At 50.0% G+C, this 16007-nt stretch overlaps 1 protein-coding gene across 1 annotated transcript in view; it reads right to left on the bottom strand.

The window, feature by feature from the left end:
• EXO1 (exonuclease 1) overlaps window positions 1–15576 on the bottom strand; it is a 50987-nt gene extending 35411 nt beyond the window's left edge. Inside the window, exon 1 of the mRNA XM_063938333.1 lies at window positions 15230–15576. Within this exon, the coding sequence (XP_063794403.1) occupies window positions 15230–15390 (161 nt within the window). The 5' untranslated portion in view covers window positions 15391–15576. The remainder of the gene's footprint in view (window positions 1–15229) is intronic.
• Window positions 15577–16007: the final 431 nt, after the last annotated feature.

Raw genomic sequence — 16007 nt, 5'->3', positions numbered from 1 at the left:
ACACCTTTTTCTGGACTGTGTCCAGAATCATCCCTAGGAACAGCAGACGTGTTGTAGGAGGGGTACCTTGATTATCACCTGCTGGGAATACAGCTTGTGAATGGCTTCCAATACCGCCTCCCTGTCGGAGGGAGACGTTGGTAAAGCAGACTTCAGAAACCGGCGAGGGGGAGACGCCTCGAATTCCAATTTGTACCCCTGAGATACTACCTGCAGGATCCAGGGGTCCACTTGCGAGTGAGCCCACTGCGCGCTGAAATTCTTGAGACGGCCCCCCACCGTACCTGAGTCCGCTTGTAAGGCCCCAGCGTCATGCTGAGGACTTGGCAGAAGCGGGGGAGGGCTTCTGTTCCTGGGAAGAGGCTGCCTGCTGCAGTCTTTTTCACCTTCCTCTGCCCCGGGGCAGAAATGAGTGGCCTTTTGCCCGCTTGCCCTTATGGTGGCGAAAGGACTGAGCCTGAAAAGACGGTGTCTTTTTCTGCTGAGAAGTGACCTGGGGTAAAAAGGTGGATTTCCCAGCCGTTGCCGTGGCCACCAGGTCCGATAGACCGACCCCAAATAACTCCTCCCCTTTATACGGCAATACTTCCATATGCCGTTTGGAATCCGCATCACCTGACCACTGTCGCGTCCATAACCCTCTTCTGGCAGAAATTGACAGCGCACTTACTCTTGATGCCAGAGTGCAAATATCCCTCTGTGCATCTCGCATATATAGAAATGCATCTTTTAAATGCTCTATAGTCAATAATATACTGTCCCTGTCCAGGGTATCAATATTTTCAGTCAGGGAATCCGACCAAGCCACCCCAGCACTGCACATCCAGGCTGAGGAGATTGCTGGTCGCAGTATAACACCAGTATGTGTGTATATACTTTTTAGGATATTTTCCAGCTTCCTACCAGCTGGCTCCTTGAGGGCGGCCGTATCAGGAGACGGTAACGCCACTTGTTTTGATAAGCGTGTGAGCGCCTTATCTACCCTAGGGGGTGTTTCCCAACGCGCCCTAACCTCTGGCGGGAAAGGGTATAATGCCAATAATTTTTTAGAAATTAGCAGTTTTTTATCGGGGGAAACCCACGCTTCATCAGACACCTCATTTAATTCATCTGATTCAGGAAAAACTACTGGTAGTTTTTTCACACCCCACATACTACAAGTACCACAAAAAAGGGTATTATCAGAAATGTTCAAAACCTCCTTCATTCCCGTGATCATGTAACGTGTGGCCCTACTGGAAATCACGTTTGTTTCCTCACCGTCGACACTGGAGTCAGTGTCCGTGTCTGTGTCGACCATCTGAGGTAACGGGCGCTTTAGAGCCCCTGGCGGTGTTTGAGACGCCTGGACCGGTACTAACTGATTTGCCGGCTGTCTCATGTCGTCAGCAGTCTTTTGTAAAGTGCTGACGCTATCACGTAATTCCTTCCATAAGACCATCCAGTCAGGTGTCGACTCCCTAGGGGGTGACATCACTATTACAGGCAATTGCTCCGCCTCCATACCATTTTCCTCCTCATACATGTCGACACAAACGTACCGACACACAGCACACACACAGGTAATGCTCTGATAGAGGACAGGACCCCACTAGCCCTTTGGGGAGACAGAGGGAGAGTTTGCCAGCACACACCAGAGCGCTATATATATACAGGGATAACCTTATATAAGTGTATTTCCCTTATATAGCTGCTGTATAAATTTATCTGCCAAATTAGTGCCCCCCCTCTCTTGTTTTACCCTGTTTCTGTAGTGCAGGACTGCAGGGGAGAGTCAGGGAGACGTCCTTCCAGCGGAGCTGTGAGGGAAAATGGCGCTTGTGTGCTGAGGAGATAGGCTCCGCCCCCTTCTCGGCAGCCTTTCTCCCGCTTTTTTATGGAAAACTGGCAGGGGTTAAATGCATCCATGTAGCCCAGGAGCTATATGTGATGTATTTTTTGCCATCTAAAGTGTTTTTATTGCGTCTCAGGGCGCCCCCCCCCCCCCCCCCAGCGCCCTGCACCCTCAGTGACCGGAGTGTGAAGTGTGCTGAGAGCAATGGCGCACAGCTGCGGTGCTGTGCGCTACCTTATTGAAGACAGGACGTCTTCTGCCGCCGATTTTCCGGACTCTTCTTGTCTTCTGGCTCTGTAAGGGGGCCGGCGGCGCGGCTCTGGGACCCATCCATGGCTGGGCCTGTGATCGGTCCCTCTGGAGCTAATGTCCAGTAGCCTAAGAAGCCCAATCCACTCTGCACGCAGGTGAGTTCGCTTATTCTCCCCTTAGTCCCTCGGTGCAGTGAGCCTGTTGCCAGCAGGACTCACTGAAAATAAAAAACCTAATTTAAACTTTTACTCTAAGCAGCTCAGGAGAGCCACCTAGTATGCACCCTTCTCGTTCGGGCACAAAAATCTAACTGAGGCTTGGAGGAGGGTCATAGGGGGAGGAGCCAGTGCACACCAGGTAGTCCTAAAGCTTTTACTTTTGTGCCCAGTCTCCTGCGGAGCCGCTATTCCCCATGGTCCTGACGGAGTCCCAGCATCCACAAGGACGTCAGAGAAATTGTGACAAGTTTTTGTGCAAGCAAAGCCTCGCACCCAACTGGATACACCTCTAACTAACTTTACAGACTGTACTAGGTAACTTAGAGGAAGAAGCTGCTTGTGTGCTATGGGAAACCTATCCACCCTTACAGTCTCATGCAGTATGGTGGGAGCAGGGAGCGCTAGGGAGATCAGAACTGAAGAAGGTTCCCGGGAGATCAGTGATTGGAGCTGATCCTCTATCTGCTAGCTTAAAATGGGATGTAGTTATGTAACTGCCAGTCTCAATCCTAGCACCAACATCCCCGTACACTCACAATCCAGACCAACAGGGACTATTTAAAGTCATGGGTGTCCACGACACCCATAGACTCGCCACCGTGCCCGCAAGTGGTTTCGTTCCACTCACCCCCTGCCGGGCATCTCAATACCAGAATCGGTATGCTGACCGGCGGTCAAGTGATACATACCCGCTTAAAATGTATGTCCAATTAGCACAGAGTACATCATCCCAACATATATATTAAATTAACTAAAAATGGAGCACATTTATTTAAACAAAAAAAAGCCCCAAATTAATTATTAGCTCCAGACCGGGAACAGCAGCCCAGATGAACTCAGGAGTCAGCAAACCTGGATCACTGCCAACAAATACAACACAGACCATTTACCCAGATGATAACAGCTGAGACAGTAGAAACTATTAATAAGCATTCATTGGTGCATCCGATACAGAGCTTAAGAGACACTGGAACGGTTAGTATCTAGCCGATATAACCTCACACTATTTGCTACATGACTATTTTGCTCTCTGTTAACTGCAACAAAAACAGGCAGTGAAACCCATTTTAATGCTGGCATACATCACACAATCTGGGTGGTCCGTGCAGATAAGTGTACAGTGGGGTCGATTCAATTCACTGACAGTTGAATATCGCCGGGAGATGAGAGAGAAAATCCCACAAAAGTGCTGCCGAACGACTGGCACGAGGCCGATTGTCAGGAATTGGCATCACGGCAGGGAGTTAAGTCGGAGAATGCCTGTTCTCCCGACAAATCAACCTGTTAAGTCCAGGAGAACGGGCATTTGCGGACTTAACTTGAGCTGAATTGAATAGAGCCGGGAGCTAATTGCCGGTGCTATTCAACTGTTGGTGAACTGAATCGACCCCAGTGTATGGATATTAGAAAAGTTTCTTTATATTGATATTCCATAAATGTATTTGGTATGAGGAGTTTATATATGCGCTGTTGCATCTTTTCTGCTGATGTCAGAGTTTGTGATATTGCCCGGTCTATATCCTGTATTATACTCTCTAATGCTTGTTTTCACGGACTCACGCTGTGTCTTATGGGCCCTACTCACTGGCCGAGGTGCCCGACGGCCGATACGGCCGACGAGCGACCCGGCGGCGGGGGGGGGCAGTGACGGGGGGAGTGAAGCTTCTTCACTCCCCCCGTCACCCGGCTCCATAGACGTGCAGGCAAATATGGACGAGATCGTCCATATTGGCCTGCATGCACAGCCGACAGGAGACCAGCGATGAACGAGCGCGGGGACGCGCATCGTTCATCGCTTAAGTCTCCACACTGAAAGATATGAACGAGATCTCGTTCATTTATGAACGAGATCGTTCATATCTTTCAAAATATCGGCCAGTGTGTAGGGCCCATTACATGTATCTGGAAAAATATTCAATAAACACTAAATTGCATTAAAAATAAATAAAGTGTACAGCAGTGTTTCCCAACCTCGGTCCTCAAGGCACACTAACAGTTCTGGTTTTAGTGATATCCAGGCTTGAACACGTGACTTAATTAGTAGCTCAGTTATTTTGATTTAACCATCCGTGCTGAAGCCTGGATATCACTAAAACCTGCACTGTTGGTGTGCCTTGAGGACCACGGTTGGGAATGCCTGGTGTACAGTGTATGTGCGTGATCGTTCCTAAAATATCAAACGATCAGACATGCCAGATCATACAGCATATCCGTCGCAATATTTTTTAAGTAGCACGTTGACTGCATCAGGCAGTGCCGATGCACTGCCACAGCCGACATAGGGGCAGATGTATTAACCTGGAGAAGGCATAAGGAAGTGATAAACCTGTGATATGTGCAAGGTGATAAAAGCACCAGCCAATCAGATCCTAACTGTTAATTTACATATTGGAGCTGATTGGCTGGTGCCCTTATCACCTTGCACATATCACTGGTTTATCACTTCCTTATGCCTTCTCCAGGTTAATAGTACATCTGCCCCATAGTCCCCATTCATTCACTGGGGAGGAAATGGGAAATGTCTTCCACTTTAGGAGAGGAATGCAGCTATATAGTGTGGCCATACGCAGAGATATCCGACAGTGTATGCCCAAAAGAGCCAATAGTCATTTTATCTGACATCTGTCAGTCTGACAGGCATTTTATCTCACTGTGGCCGTTATGTACTAAACAGAAAATGGGGTAAGCCCCTGTTTACAGCATTTTCTGAATGCACTAAAACCCAGCCCGCGGGACAGTGCCACAGAGGGGATCGACAGCTTTTGCTGGTCAATACCCCATAGAAGCCTATGGGCTTCTCTCCGCAGCGATGGTGAGGGATCCAAACTTATCCCTCCCAGCATGCCCCGCGGCCACCCCCATCACGCTGCGCATGTGCAGAATTACTCCCGGGGCTGAAACCCAGAAGTCAGGGATCCGCCGGAGATGGCAAAGGACAGCTCGGAAGAGCCGTCCTTCGCACAGTACATATGCGATTAGCATTGCGAAAATAGGTGGCGATGTCACTTAGTACATCCCGCCCTGTGTACGTCCAGAATAAAATAATAATTTACTCACCGGTAATTCTATTTCTCGTAGTCCGTAGTGGATGCTGGGGACTCCGTCAGGACCATGGGGAATAGCGGCTCCGCAGGAGACAGGGCACAAAATTTAAAAGTTTGACCACTAGGTGGTGTGCACTGGCTCCTCCCCCTATGACCCTCCTCCAAGCCTCAGTTAGGATACTGTGCCCGGACGAGCGTACACAATAAGGAAGGATTTTGAATCCCGGGTAAGACTCATACCAGCCACACCAATCACACCGTACAACTTGTTAACTGGGTTCAGATCACAGTATGATAACCGTAGGAGCCTCTGAAAAGATGGCTCACAACAATAAACAACCCGATTTTTTGTAACAATAACTATGTACAAGTATTGCAGACAATCCGCACTTGGGATGGGCGCCCAGCATCCACTACGGACTACGAGGAATAGAATTACCGGTGAGTAAATTCTTATTTTCTCTGACGTCCTAGTGGATGCTGGGGACTCCGTCAGGACCATGGGGATTATACCAAAGCTCCCAAACGGGCGGGAGAGTGCGGATGACTCTGCAGCACCGAATGAGAGAACTCCAGGTCCTCCTTAGCCAGGGTATCAAATTTGTAGAATTTTACAAACGTGTTCTCCCCTGACCACGTAGCTGCTCGGCAGAGTTGTAATGCCGAGACCCCTCGGGCAGCCGCCCAAGATGAGCCCACCTTCCTTGTGGAGTGGGCATTGACAGATTTAGGCTGTGGCAGGCCTGCCACAGAATGTGCCAGTTGAATTGTGCTACAAATCCAACGAGCAATCGTCTGCTTAGAAGCAGGAGCACCCAGCTTGTTGGGTGCATACAGTATAAACAGCGAGTCAGATTTTCTGACTCCAGCCGTCCTTGAAATATATATTTTCAATGCTCTGACAACGTCCAGCAACTTGGAATCCTCCAAATCGCTAGTAGCCGCAGGCACCACAATAGGCTGGTTCAGGTGAAACGCTGATACCACCTTAGGAAGAAACTGAGGACGCGTCCGCAGTTCTGCCCTGTCCGAATGGAAAATCAGATATGGGCTTTTGTACGATAAAGCCGCCAATTCTGACACTCTCCTGGCTGAAGCCAGGGCCAGTAGCATGGTTACTTTCCATGTAAGATATTTCAAATCCACCGATTTGAGTGGCTCAAACCAATGGGATTTGAGAAAATCCAAAACTACATTGAGATCCCACGGTGCCACTGGGGGCACAACCGGGGGCTGTATATGTAGTACTCCTTTTACAAAAGTCTGGACTTCAGGAACTGAACCCAATTCTTTTTGGAAGAAAATCGACAGGGCCGAAATTTGAACTTTAATGGACCCTAATTTGAGGCCCATAGACAATCCTGTTTGCAGGAAATGTAGGAATCGACCCAGTTGAAATTCCTCCGTCGGGGCCCTCCTGGCCTCACACCACGCAACATATTTTCTCCAAATGCTGTGATAATGTTGTGCAGTCACCTCCTTCCTGGCTTTGACCAGGGTAGGGATGACCTCTTCCGGAATGCCTTTTTCCCTTAGGATCCGGCGTTCAACCGCCATGCCTTCAAACGCAGCCGCGGTAAGTCTTGGAATAGACACGGTCCCTGCTGAAGCAGATCCCTTCTTAGAGGTAGAGGCCACGGATCTTCCGTGAGCATCTCCTGAAGTTCCGGGTACCAAGTCCTTCTTGGCCAGTCCGGAGCCACTAGTATCGTTCTTACTCCCCTTTGCCGTATAATTCTCAGTACCTTGGGTATGAGAGGCAGAGGAGGAAACACATACACTGACTGGTACACCCATGGTGTTACCAGAGCGTCCACAGCTATTGCCTGAGGGTCTCTTGACCTGGCGCAATACCTGTCCAGCTTTTTGTTGAGGCGGGACGCCATCATGTCCACCATTGGTCTTTCCCAATGGACCACAATCATGTGGAAGACTTCTGGATGAAGTCCCCACTCTCCCGGGTGAAGATCGTGTCTGCTGAGGAAGTCTGCTTCCCAGTTGTCCACTCCCGGGATGAACACTGCTGACAGTGCTATCACATGATTTTCCGCCCAGCGAAGAATCCTTGTAGCTTCTGCCATTGCCCTCCTGCTTCTTGTGCCGCCCTGTCTGTTTACGTGGGCGACTGCCGTGATGTTGTCCGACTGGATCAACACCGGCTGACCCTGAAGCAGAGGTTTTGCCAGGCTTAGAGCATTGTAGATTGCTCTTAGTTCCAGTATATTTATGTGAAGAGACGTTTCCAGGCTTGACCACACGCCCTGGAAGTTTCTTCCCTGTGTGACCGCTCCCCAGCCTCTCAGGCTGGCATCCGTGGTCACTAGGACCCAGTTCTGTATGCCGAATCTGCGGCCCTCTAACAGATGAGCACTCTGCAACCACCATAGCAGAGACACCCTTGTCCTTGTCGACAATTTTATCCGCTGATGCATCTGCAGATGCGATCCGGACTATTTGTCCAGCAGATCCCACTGAAAAATTCGTGCATGGAATCTGCCGAATGGAATCGCTTCGTAAGAAGCCACCATTTTTCCCAGGACTCTTGTGCATTGATGCACAGACACTTTCCCTGGTTTTAGGAGGTTCCTGACGAGTTCGGATAACTCCCTGGCTTTCTCCTCTGGAAGAAATACCTTTTTCTGAACAGTGTCCAGAATCATCCCTAGGAACAGCAGACGTGTCGTCGGGATCAGTTGGGATTTTGGAAAATTCAGAATCCACCCGTGCTGTTGGAGCACTACTTGGGTTAGTGCTACTCCGACCTCCAGCTGTTCTCTGGATCTTGCCCTTATCAGGAGATCGTCCAAGTAAGGGATAATTAATACGCCTTTTCTTCGAAGAAGGATCATCATTTCGGCCATTACCTTGGTAAAGACCCGGGGTGCCGTGGACAATCCAAACGGCAGCGTCTGAAACTGATAATGACAGTTTTGTACCACGAACCTGAGATACCCTTGGTGTGAAGGGCAAATTGGGACGTGAAGGTAAGCATCCTTGATGTCCAAGGACACCATAAAATCCCCTTCTTCCAGATTCGCTATCACTGCTCTGAGTGACTCAATCTTGAACTTGAATTTTTGTATGTACAGGTTCAGAGATTTCAGATTTTAGAATAGGTCTTACCGAGCCGTCCGGCTTCGGTACCACAAATAGCGTGGAGTAATACCCCTTTCCCTGTTGTAGAAGGGGTACCTTGACTATCACCTGCTGAGAATACAGCTTGTGAATGGCTTCCAATACCGTCGCCCTGTCGGAGGGTGACGTTGGCAAAGCAGACTTTAGGAACCGGCGAGGGGGAGACTTCTCGAATTCCAACCTGTAACCCTGAGATACTACCTGCAGGATCCAGGGGTCCACCTGCGAGTGATCCCACTGTGCGCTGAAACTCTTGAGGCGACCCCCCACCGTGCCTGAGTCCGCTTGTAAGGTCCCAGCGTCATGCTGAGGCCTTTGCAGAAGCCGGGGAGGACTTCTGCTCCTGGGAAGGAGCTGCTTGCTGCAGTCTCTTACCCTTTCCTTTGCCTCGGGGCAAATATGAATGTCCTTTTGCTCGCTTGTTCTTATAGGAACGAAAGGACTGCGGCTGAAAAGACTGCGTCTTTTTCTGCTGGGAGGTGACCTGAGGTAAAAAGGTGGATTTCCCGGCTGTTGCCGTGGCCACCAGATCCGATAGACCGACCCAAAATAATTCCTCCCCCTTATACGGCAATACTTCCATATGCCGTTTGGAATCCGCATCACCTGACCACTGTCGCGTCCATAAACTTCTTCTGGCAGATATGGACATCGCACTTACTCTTGATGCCAGAGTGCAAATATCTCTCTGTGCATCTCGCATATATAGAAATGCATCCTTTAAATGCTCTATAGTCAGTAAAATACTGTCCCTATCCAGGGTATCAATATTTTCAGTCAGTGACTCCGACCAAGCCACCCCAGCACTGCACATCCAGGCTGAGGCGATTGCTGGTCGCAGTATAACACCCGTATGTGTGTATATACTTTTTAGTGTATTCTCCAGCCTCCTATCAGCTGGATCCTTGAGGGCGGCCGTCTCTGGCGACGGTAACGCCACTTGCTTTGATAAGCGTGTGAGCGCCTTATCTACCCTAGGGGGTGTTTCCCAGCGCGCCCTAACCTCTGGCGGGAAAGGGTATAATGCCAATAACTTCTTTGAAATTAGCAGTTTTCTATCGGGGGTAACCCACGCTTCATCACACACTTCATTCAATTCCTCTGATTCAGGAAAAACTACCGGTAGTTTTTTCACACCCCACATAATACCCCTTTTTGTGGTACTTGCAGTATCAGAGATATGCAAAACCTCCTTCATTGCCGTGATCATATAACGTGTGGCCCTACTGGAAAATACGTTTGTTTCTTCACCGTCGACACTGGATTCGGTGTCCGTGTCTGGGTCTGTGTCGACCGACTGAGGTAAAGGGCGTTTTACAGCCCCTGACGGTGTTTGAGACGCCTGGACAGGTACTAACTGGTTTGCCGGCCGTCTCATGTCGTCAACCGACCTTTGCAGCGTGCCGACAGTATCACGTAATTCCATAAATAAAGCCATCCATTCTGGTGTCGACTCCCTAGGGGGTGACATCACCATTACAGGCAATTGCTCCACCTCCACACCAACATCGTCCTCATACATGTCGACACACGCGTACCGACACACAGCAGACACACAGGGAATGCTCTGATAGAAGACAGGACCCCACTAGCCCTTTGGGGAGACAGAGGGAGAGTTTGCCAGCACACACCCAAGCGCTATAAATATATAGGGACAACCTTAAATAAGTGTGTTCCCCTTATAGCAGCTCAAATATTATTAATATCGCCAAATAAGTGCCCCCCCTCTCTGTTTTTACCCTGTTTCTGTAGTGCAGTGCAGGGGAGAGCCTGGGAGCCTTCCTAACAGCGGAGCTGTGTAGGAAAATGGCGCTGTGTGCTGAGGAGAATAGGCCCCGCCCCCTTTTTGGCGGGCTTCTTCTCCCGGTTTTTCTGAAAACCTGGCAGGGGTTAAATACATCCATATAGCCCCAGGGGCTATATGTGATGTATTTTAGCCAGAATAGGTATTTTTCATTGCTGCCCAGGGCGCCCCCCCCCCAGCGCCCTGCACCCTCAGTGACCGTTGGTGTGAAGTGTGCCGAGAGCAATGGCGCACAGCTGCAGTGCTGTGCGCTACCTCATGAAGACTGAGAAGTCTTCAGCCGCCGGTTTCTGGACCTCTTCTCTTTTCGGCATCTGCAAGGGGGTCGGCGGCACGGCTCCGGTGACCCATCCAGGCTGTACCTGTGATCGTCCCTCTGGAGCTATTGTCCAGTAGCCTAAGAAGCCAATCCATCCTGCACGCAGGTGAGTTCACTTCTTCTCCCCTAAGTCCCTCGTTGCAGTGAGCCTGTTGCCAGCAGGACTCACTGAAAATAAAAAACCTAATAAAACTTTTTCTAAGCAGCTCTTTAGGAGAGCCACCTAGATTGCACCCTGCTCGGACGGGCACAAAAACCTAACTGAGGCTTGGAGGAGGGTCATAGGGGGAGGAGCCAGTGCACACCACCTAGTGGTCAAACTTTTAAATTTTGTGCCCTGTCTCCTGCGGAGCCGCTATTCCCCATGGTCCTGACGGAATCCCCAGCATCCACTAGGACGTCAGAGAAAACATGTTATTGTCAGGTGAGGTGATGTCTTAAGGTCCGTACACACAGAGATTTTGACTGAGCGTTTTCCCTTGAACTGGCAGTAGGAGATTTTGACTAACTTTTCCAGCGATTTTGACTATGTGCGATTTTGGCTAAAGGTGGGCACACACTAACATATCTGCAGATCAATTGATCTGCAGATATATCTATGGACGGATCGAGCAGTGTGTTCAGAATACACACTGCTCGATCCGTCGGGGACTGCTCGATCCGTCATGAACTGGGCGGGCGTGTACACACGCCCGCCCAGTTCACCTGTCAATCACCGCCGGCCGCCGCAGCATGTATACGGGCGGCCATACACACACACAGCGACGCGCCAATATATCGGTAGATATATTGGCAGTCGGATGTGCTGCACGGCCGACGCGATACGTCTGTGAACGACGGAGTTCACAGACGTATCGGACGTACACACTGGCCAACGGTCCCGCGATATATCGGCCGTTCAGGAGAACGGCCGATATATCGACCAGTGTGTACGGGCCTTTACTCATTTAAGCAAGGGGATGCTTTTTCTTTTCCAGCAACCTAGCCAAAATGTACTTGCCTGCACAATCTATTTTTAGCAGCGATAGCGACCTGGCGGGGACGCGCATCGCTGGCTGTGTACACACAGAGCGATATGCACTAACTTTCTGAGCGATTTTGACTATATAGCCAAAATCGCTCAGCTACATCGCTCCGTGTGTATGGACCTTTACTCATAACACGCCTGTGACATGGCAGAGACAGCCAGGTGCTGATTTAGGTTGGAAGTTTTGTTATAAGTATCACGATTTTATATTAATACAATACACACATTGGGCGATATTCAATTAACCGCAGTAAATTACTGCAGCCAACGGACCACTCCAGTGATATTCAATTGTCCCCATAGTGCTCTTATCAAGGACTCTCTCATCTGCCAGAGGCAGGCAAGAAATCAGGTGACCATCACCGTTTCTCATGAAAACACATTAAATCCAGGAACTTTCCCCCGATTTGTGTTTGTGTAAGAATACGAATATTTCTGCACAAAAAATACCCAAAAGCGAAACACAGGGCAAAAATCGCATTAGTTTTCAGTTGAATTACTGTTTAAATCTCCTAGTGTAGTAAATCATGAATTCAAGAAGCAAGGTCCACTGAACACTACTACAGAAAACTACCAAGAGCCTAAAACACCTCTACAGAACGACAACTTATGGTGCCCACACACTGTGCGATTCTCGAATGCTATTTGATCTTTTTATTTCAAAATGCATGGCGTCTAGTTCACATCGCACCGTGTTTAGTTTCCCTTGCGATGTGCGTAACTTCGCATACGTTACATATTGTAGCGTACCCACACTGCTTGTGTTATGCGATTTGTACTTTAGTAGTATGCGACTTGAACAAATCGCATAACACAAGCAGTATAGGCTCAAATCGCACCTAGCACAGATAGCACCGTGTGTGGGCACGGAGCTCGGTTTGTAGATGCACATGGAAGACACCCAATCCCCCCCTCCCCTACTTGCACGCTTCTGGCTTTTAGATATTACCCAATGTACCTGTGATGTTTTCATTCTCTAAAGGCCCATATAGACGGGGCGATTCAGGAGAGATGTGTGCTGAGCGAATCGCTCAGCACACATCTCTCCTGCCGCTCAGCACAGCGCGATCTGTGCTGAGCGTGCGGGGGGAACCATAACTTCACCCAGCGGGTGAAGTGAGCGACCCGCTAGATTGGCCTGCATGCAGGCCAATCTAGCAGCAGCGATAGCGATGTGCGGGGCCGCGCATCGCTATAGCGATCATGCTGATATTCTAAGCAATCTAGCCAGACTGCTTAAAATATCGCTCCGTGAGTACCCCCCTTTAATCTCTGCTGCCTAATAGAACTAAAATTACAGAATGTCCCCCCCCCCAGTTGTTTACCCCATGAATGTAGATACGATTAAGAATCCATATCCTATTGTCTGACACATAGATAGCTGTGCAGATGGTTGTCAGATGGGTTACACTGGTGAACAACAGACCCTCTAACACGCAGGTTCTCAAACTCTGTCCTCAGGACCCCACGCAGTGCCTGTATTCCAGGTCTCCTCACAGAATCACAAGTGAAATAATTAACTCCACCTGTGGACCTTTTCAAATGCGTCAGTGAGTAATTAATACACCTGTGCACCTGCTGGGTTACCTGCAAAACATGCACTGTGTGGGGTAATGAGGACTAAGTTTGAGAACCTATGCTCTAACATAGGGGTGGGCAAAATGCGGCCCGATCCTGTCTGGCCCATTGCCTCCCACCAGCCAGCAATGACAAGCGGCCCGAACAGCTGAGCTGCTTGTCATTGCTCTGAGCTACAGTACCTACAAGCTGCCGGCGGCGCCTCTCTCCCCTGCTGCTGCGTTGTTGTAGCAGCCTCCTCCTCCTCCAGAGTCCCCAGTGACAAAGGCTGGGTTCAACCGAAAAGTGGCGGAGCTACGTGCCAAGGAGAGGGCGGGGCTACACGGGACCTCAGGGGGCGGATCTACATGGGACAAGAGCCAGAATTGTACAGAATAGATCCATCCTTCCTGCCAGCCAGCCAGATCAGTAAAGTTAATGGATGTGTGTGTGCGGGATCCGGTCTGAAGATCGACAGTGTCTAGGTCGACAATGTTTAGGTCGACCACTATAGGTCGACAGTCACTAGGTCGACATGGATGGAAGGTCGACAGGGTTTCTAAGTCGACAGGTCTAAAGGTCGACATGAGTTTTTTTTTTAAAAATGTTGGGGGGGATTTTTTCATACTTAACGATCCATGTGGACTACGATTGGAACGGTAAAGTGTGCCGAGCGAAGCGGTAGCGGAGCGAAGGCACCATGCCCGAAGCATGGCGAGTGAAGCGAGCCATGCGAGGGGACGCGGTGCACTAATTTGGGATCCCGGTCACTTTACGAAGAAAACCACACCCCAAAAAAATTAATCCTCATGTCGACCTTTAGACCTGTCGACCTAGAAACCCTGTCGACCTTCCATCCATGTCGACCTAGTGACTGTCGACCTATAGTGGTCGACCTAGACACTGTCGATAAAACGAACCACACCCGTGTGTGCGGGCAGTCTGTTTTTAGGTTTGGGGGAGAGATCTTTAGCTCTCGCTGTACCAACCCCTCCCGTGTTCTGTCACATATAACCCCCCCATGTTCTGTCACTGTCACCTCCCCCCCCGTATTATGTCACTGTGTCACCCCCCCCCCGTGTTCTGTCACTGTGTCACACCTTTCCCCAGGGGCCATAAGACACTGGATAATTTGCTTGCTGTACAACAATTATCCTAAATAAAATGTTAATGTGAAAAGGGGGCTCTACTTGCTGTAATGTGTAAAAGGGGCTCTACCTTCCATACTGTGTAAAAGGGGCTCTATCTGGTGTAATGTGTGTAAAAGGCGCTGTGTGGCACAATTTGAATAATGGAGACTATTGTGCAGCCTAATATGAATCTGTATTATTTTTTGCCCACACCCGTTCCACATGAAGCACGTCCCTATATTTTTGGCAAGTGGGTGGAGCTGCTATTTTGTATGTGGCCCTCGGATACTGACAGGAAATGTCAAGTGGACCCTCAGCTGAAATAATTGCCCACCCCTGCTCTAACACAACCCCTTCCACCAGGTACAACATGCCCTGCCGCTGGACTTCTCTCTTAATGTATAACTGCAGTCACCTGTGCTTAACCAAAATTCCCAGCAGCTAACTAGTACCACACAGGTGACGGCAATCATAGATTAAGTGTGAAGCCCGGGAGCGGAGCATGTTGTACCTGGTGAAACGGTTAGGTCTAAAACCAAGTGAGAGAAGGGACCTCTGACATCACCATAGGGAGGAGCCACACCACCAGGAGGAGGAGCCATGCCCAAACAGGGTACCCAAAATATATGCTCGCCAAGCTTTGGGCACGGCGGCTCACGCTGGTTACTAAAGGGAGTAGTTGGTGCCGTGACAGAACTATCCCAGCTGGCCTAGCTCCTCCCCCTGGTGACGTGGCTCCTCCCCTACATAATATATATATATATATATATATATATATATATATATACACACACACATATACATACATACACTCATACACACATCTTTAAATACATCTATACACACATATATATGTACGGTGCACTATAAATACAGTTACACACACATATGTAGCACGGTAACACTCACTGGTCGGTGGGCTCCCCCTTGGCCAGCTTCTCGGCACAGGCGAAGGCGCCCTTGTGCAGCCAGCAGTAGGTGTCCACGGCCACGGTCTGCCCCTGGTACTTGCTGACACTGACGGGCTCGGAGGCCTCCCTGAGGAACTGCAGCAGCCCCTGAATCCCCATGACAGCGGCAGCGGCGCGCTACTTCCAGCAGGGCGAGATCACCTGCCTCAGGGATCTCCGCCGGCCCCGCCCCCATCCGGCACACTCAATTCTCCCGCCACCCGGCGGCGCTGGGACGTGTGATGACGCGCCCGCCACAGCATCTCGCTGCACTGACGTCACCGAAGCGCGACTTCCGCCCGCATCACTGGAGGGCAGAGGAGATCGCTCCGCCCGGTATAAAAGGCGGAGCGCGGCCACGGCGGGATATCAGTTGCTGTTAGAGACGTGAAGGAGTAGTGGCTCTGTGTATTACAGCCAGCCGCCTCACTCATGCACCTCGCATATTATTGTGTTACATGCCGTCATACGCTGTGCTGAGTGTGTGTGGAACCTGGGCAGCCATTACAGCGTGCCGGGCTGAGAGCAGGGCGTCCTGCATGTGCACAGTGTGACTGGGTTCAGGCAGGGGGATATGGCTTTGCAGGTGTAGGTTCAGGGGGGAAATGTATGGAATCAGAAAGAAATCAGATAGAGTTGCAGCATTACTGGTACTCGCCAGATAGGCTGTGGCTGCTGTCCTTGCAGGGCCCTCACATCTACACAAGCTCCTAGGTACAGATGGCGGGAGAGAGGGT

This window comes from Pseudophryne corroboree, chromosome 8 (assembly GCF_028390025.1).
Source record: "Pseudophryne corroboree isolate aPseCor3 chromosome 8, aPseCor3.hap2, whole genome shotgun sequence".
In the NCBI taxonomy this organism is placed as follows: Eukaryota; Metazoa; Chordata; class Amphibia; order Anura; family Myobatrachidae; genus Pseudophryne; species Pseudophryne corroboree.
This window is presented reverse-complemented; position numbering and strand designations above follow the sequence as displayed.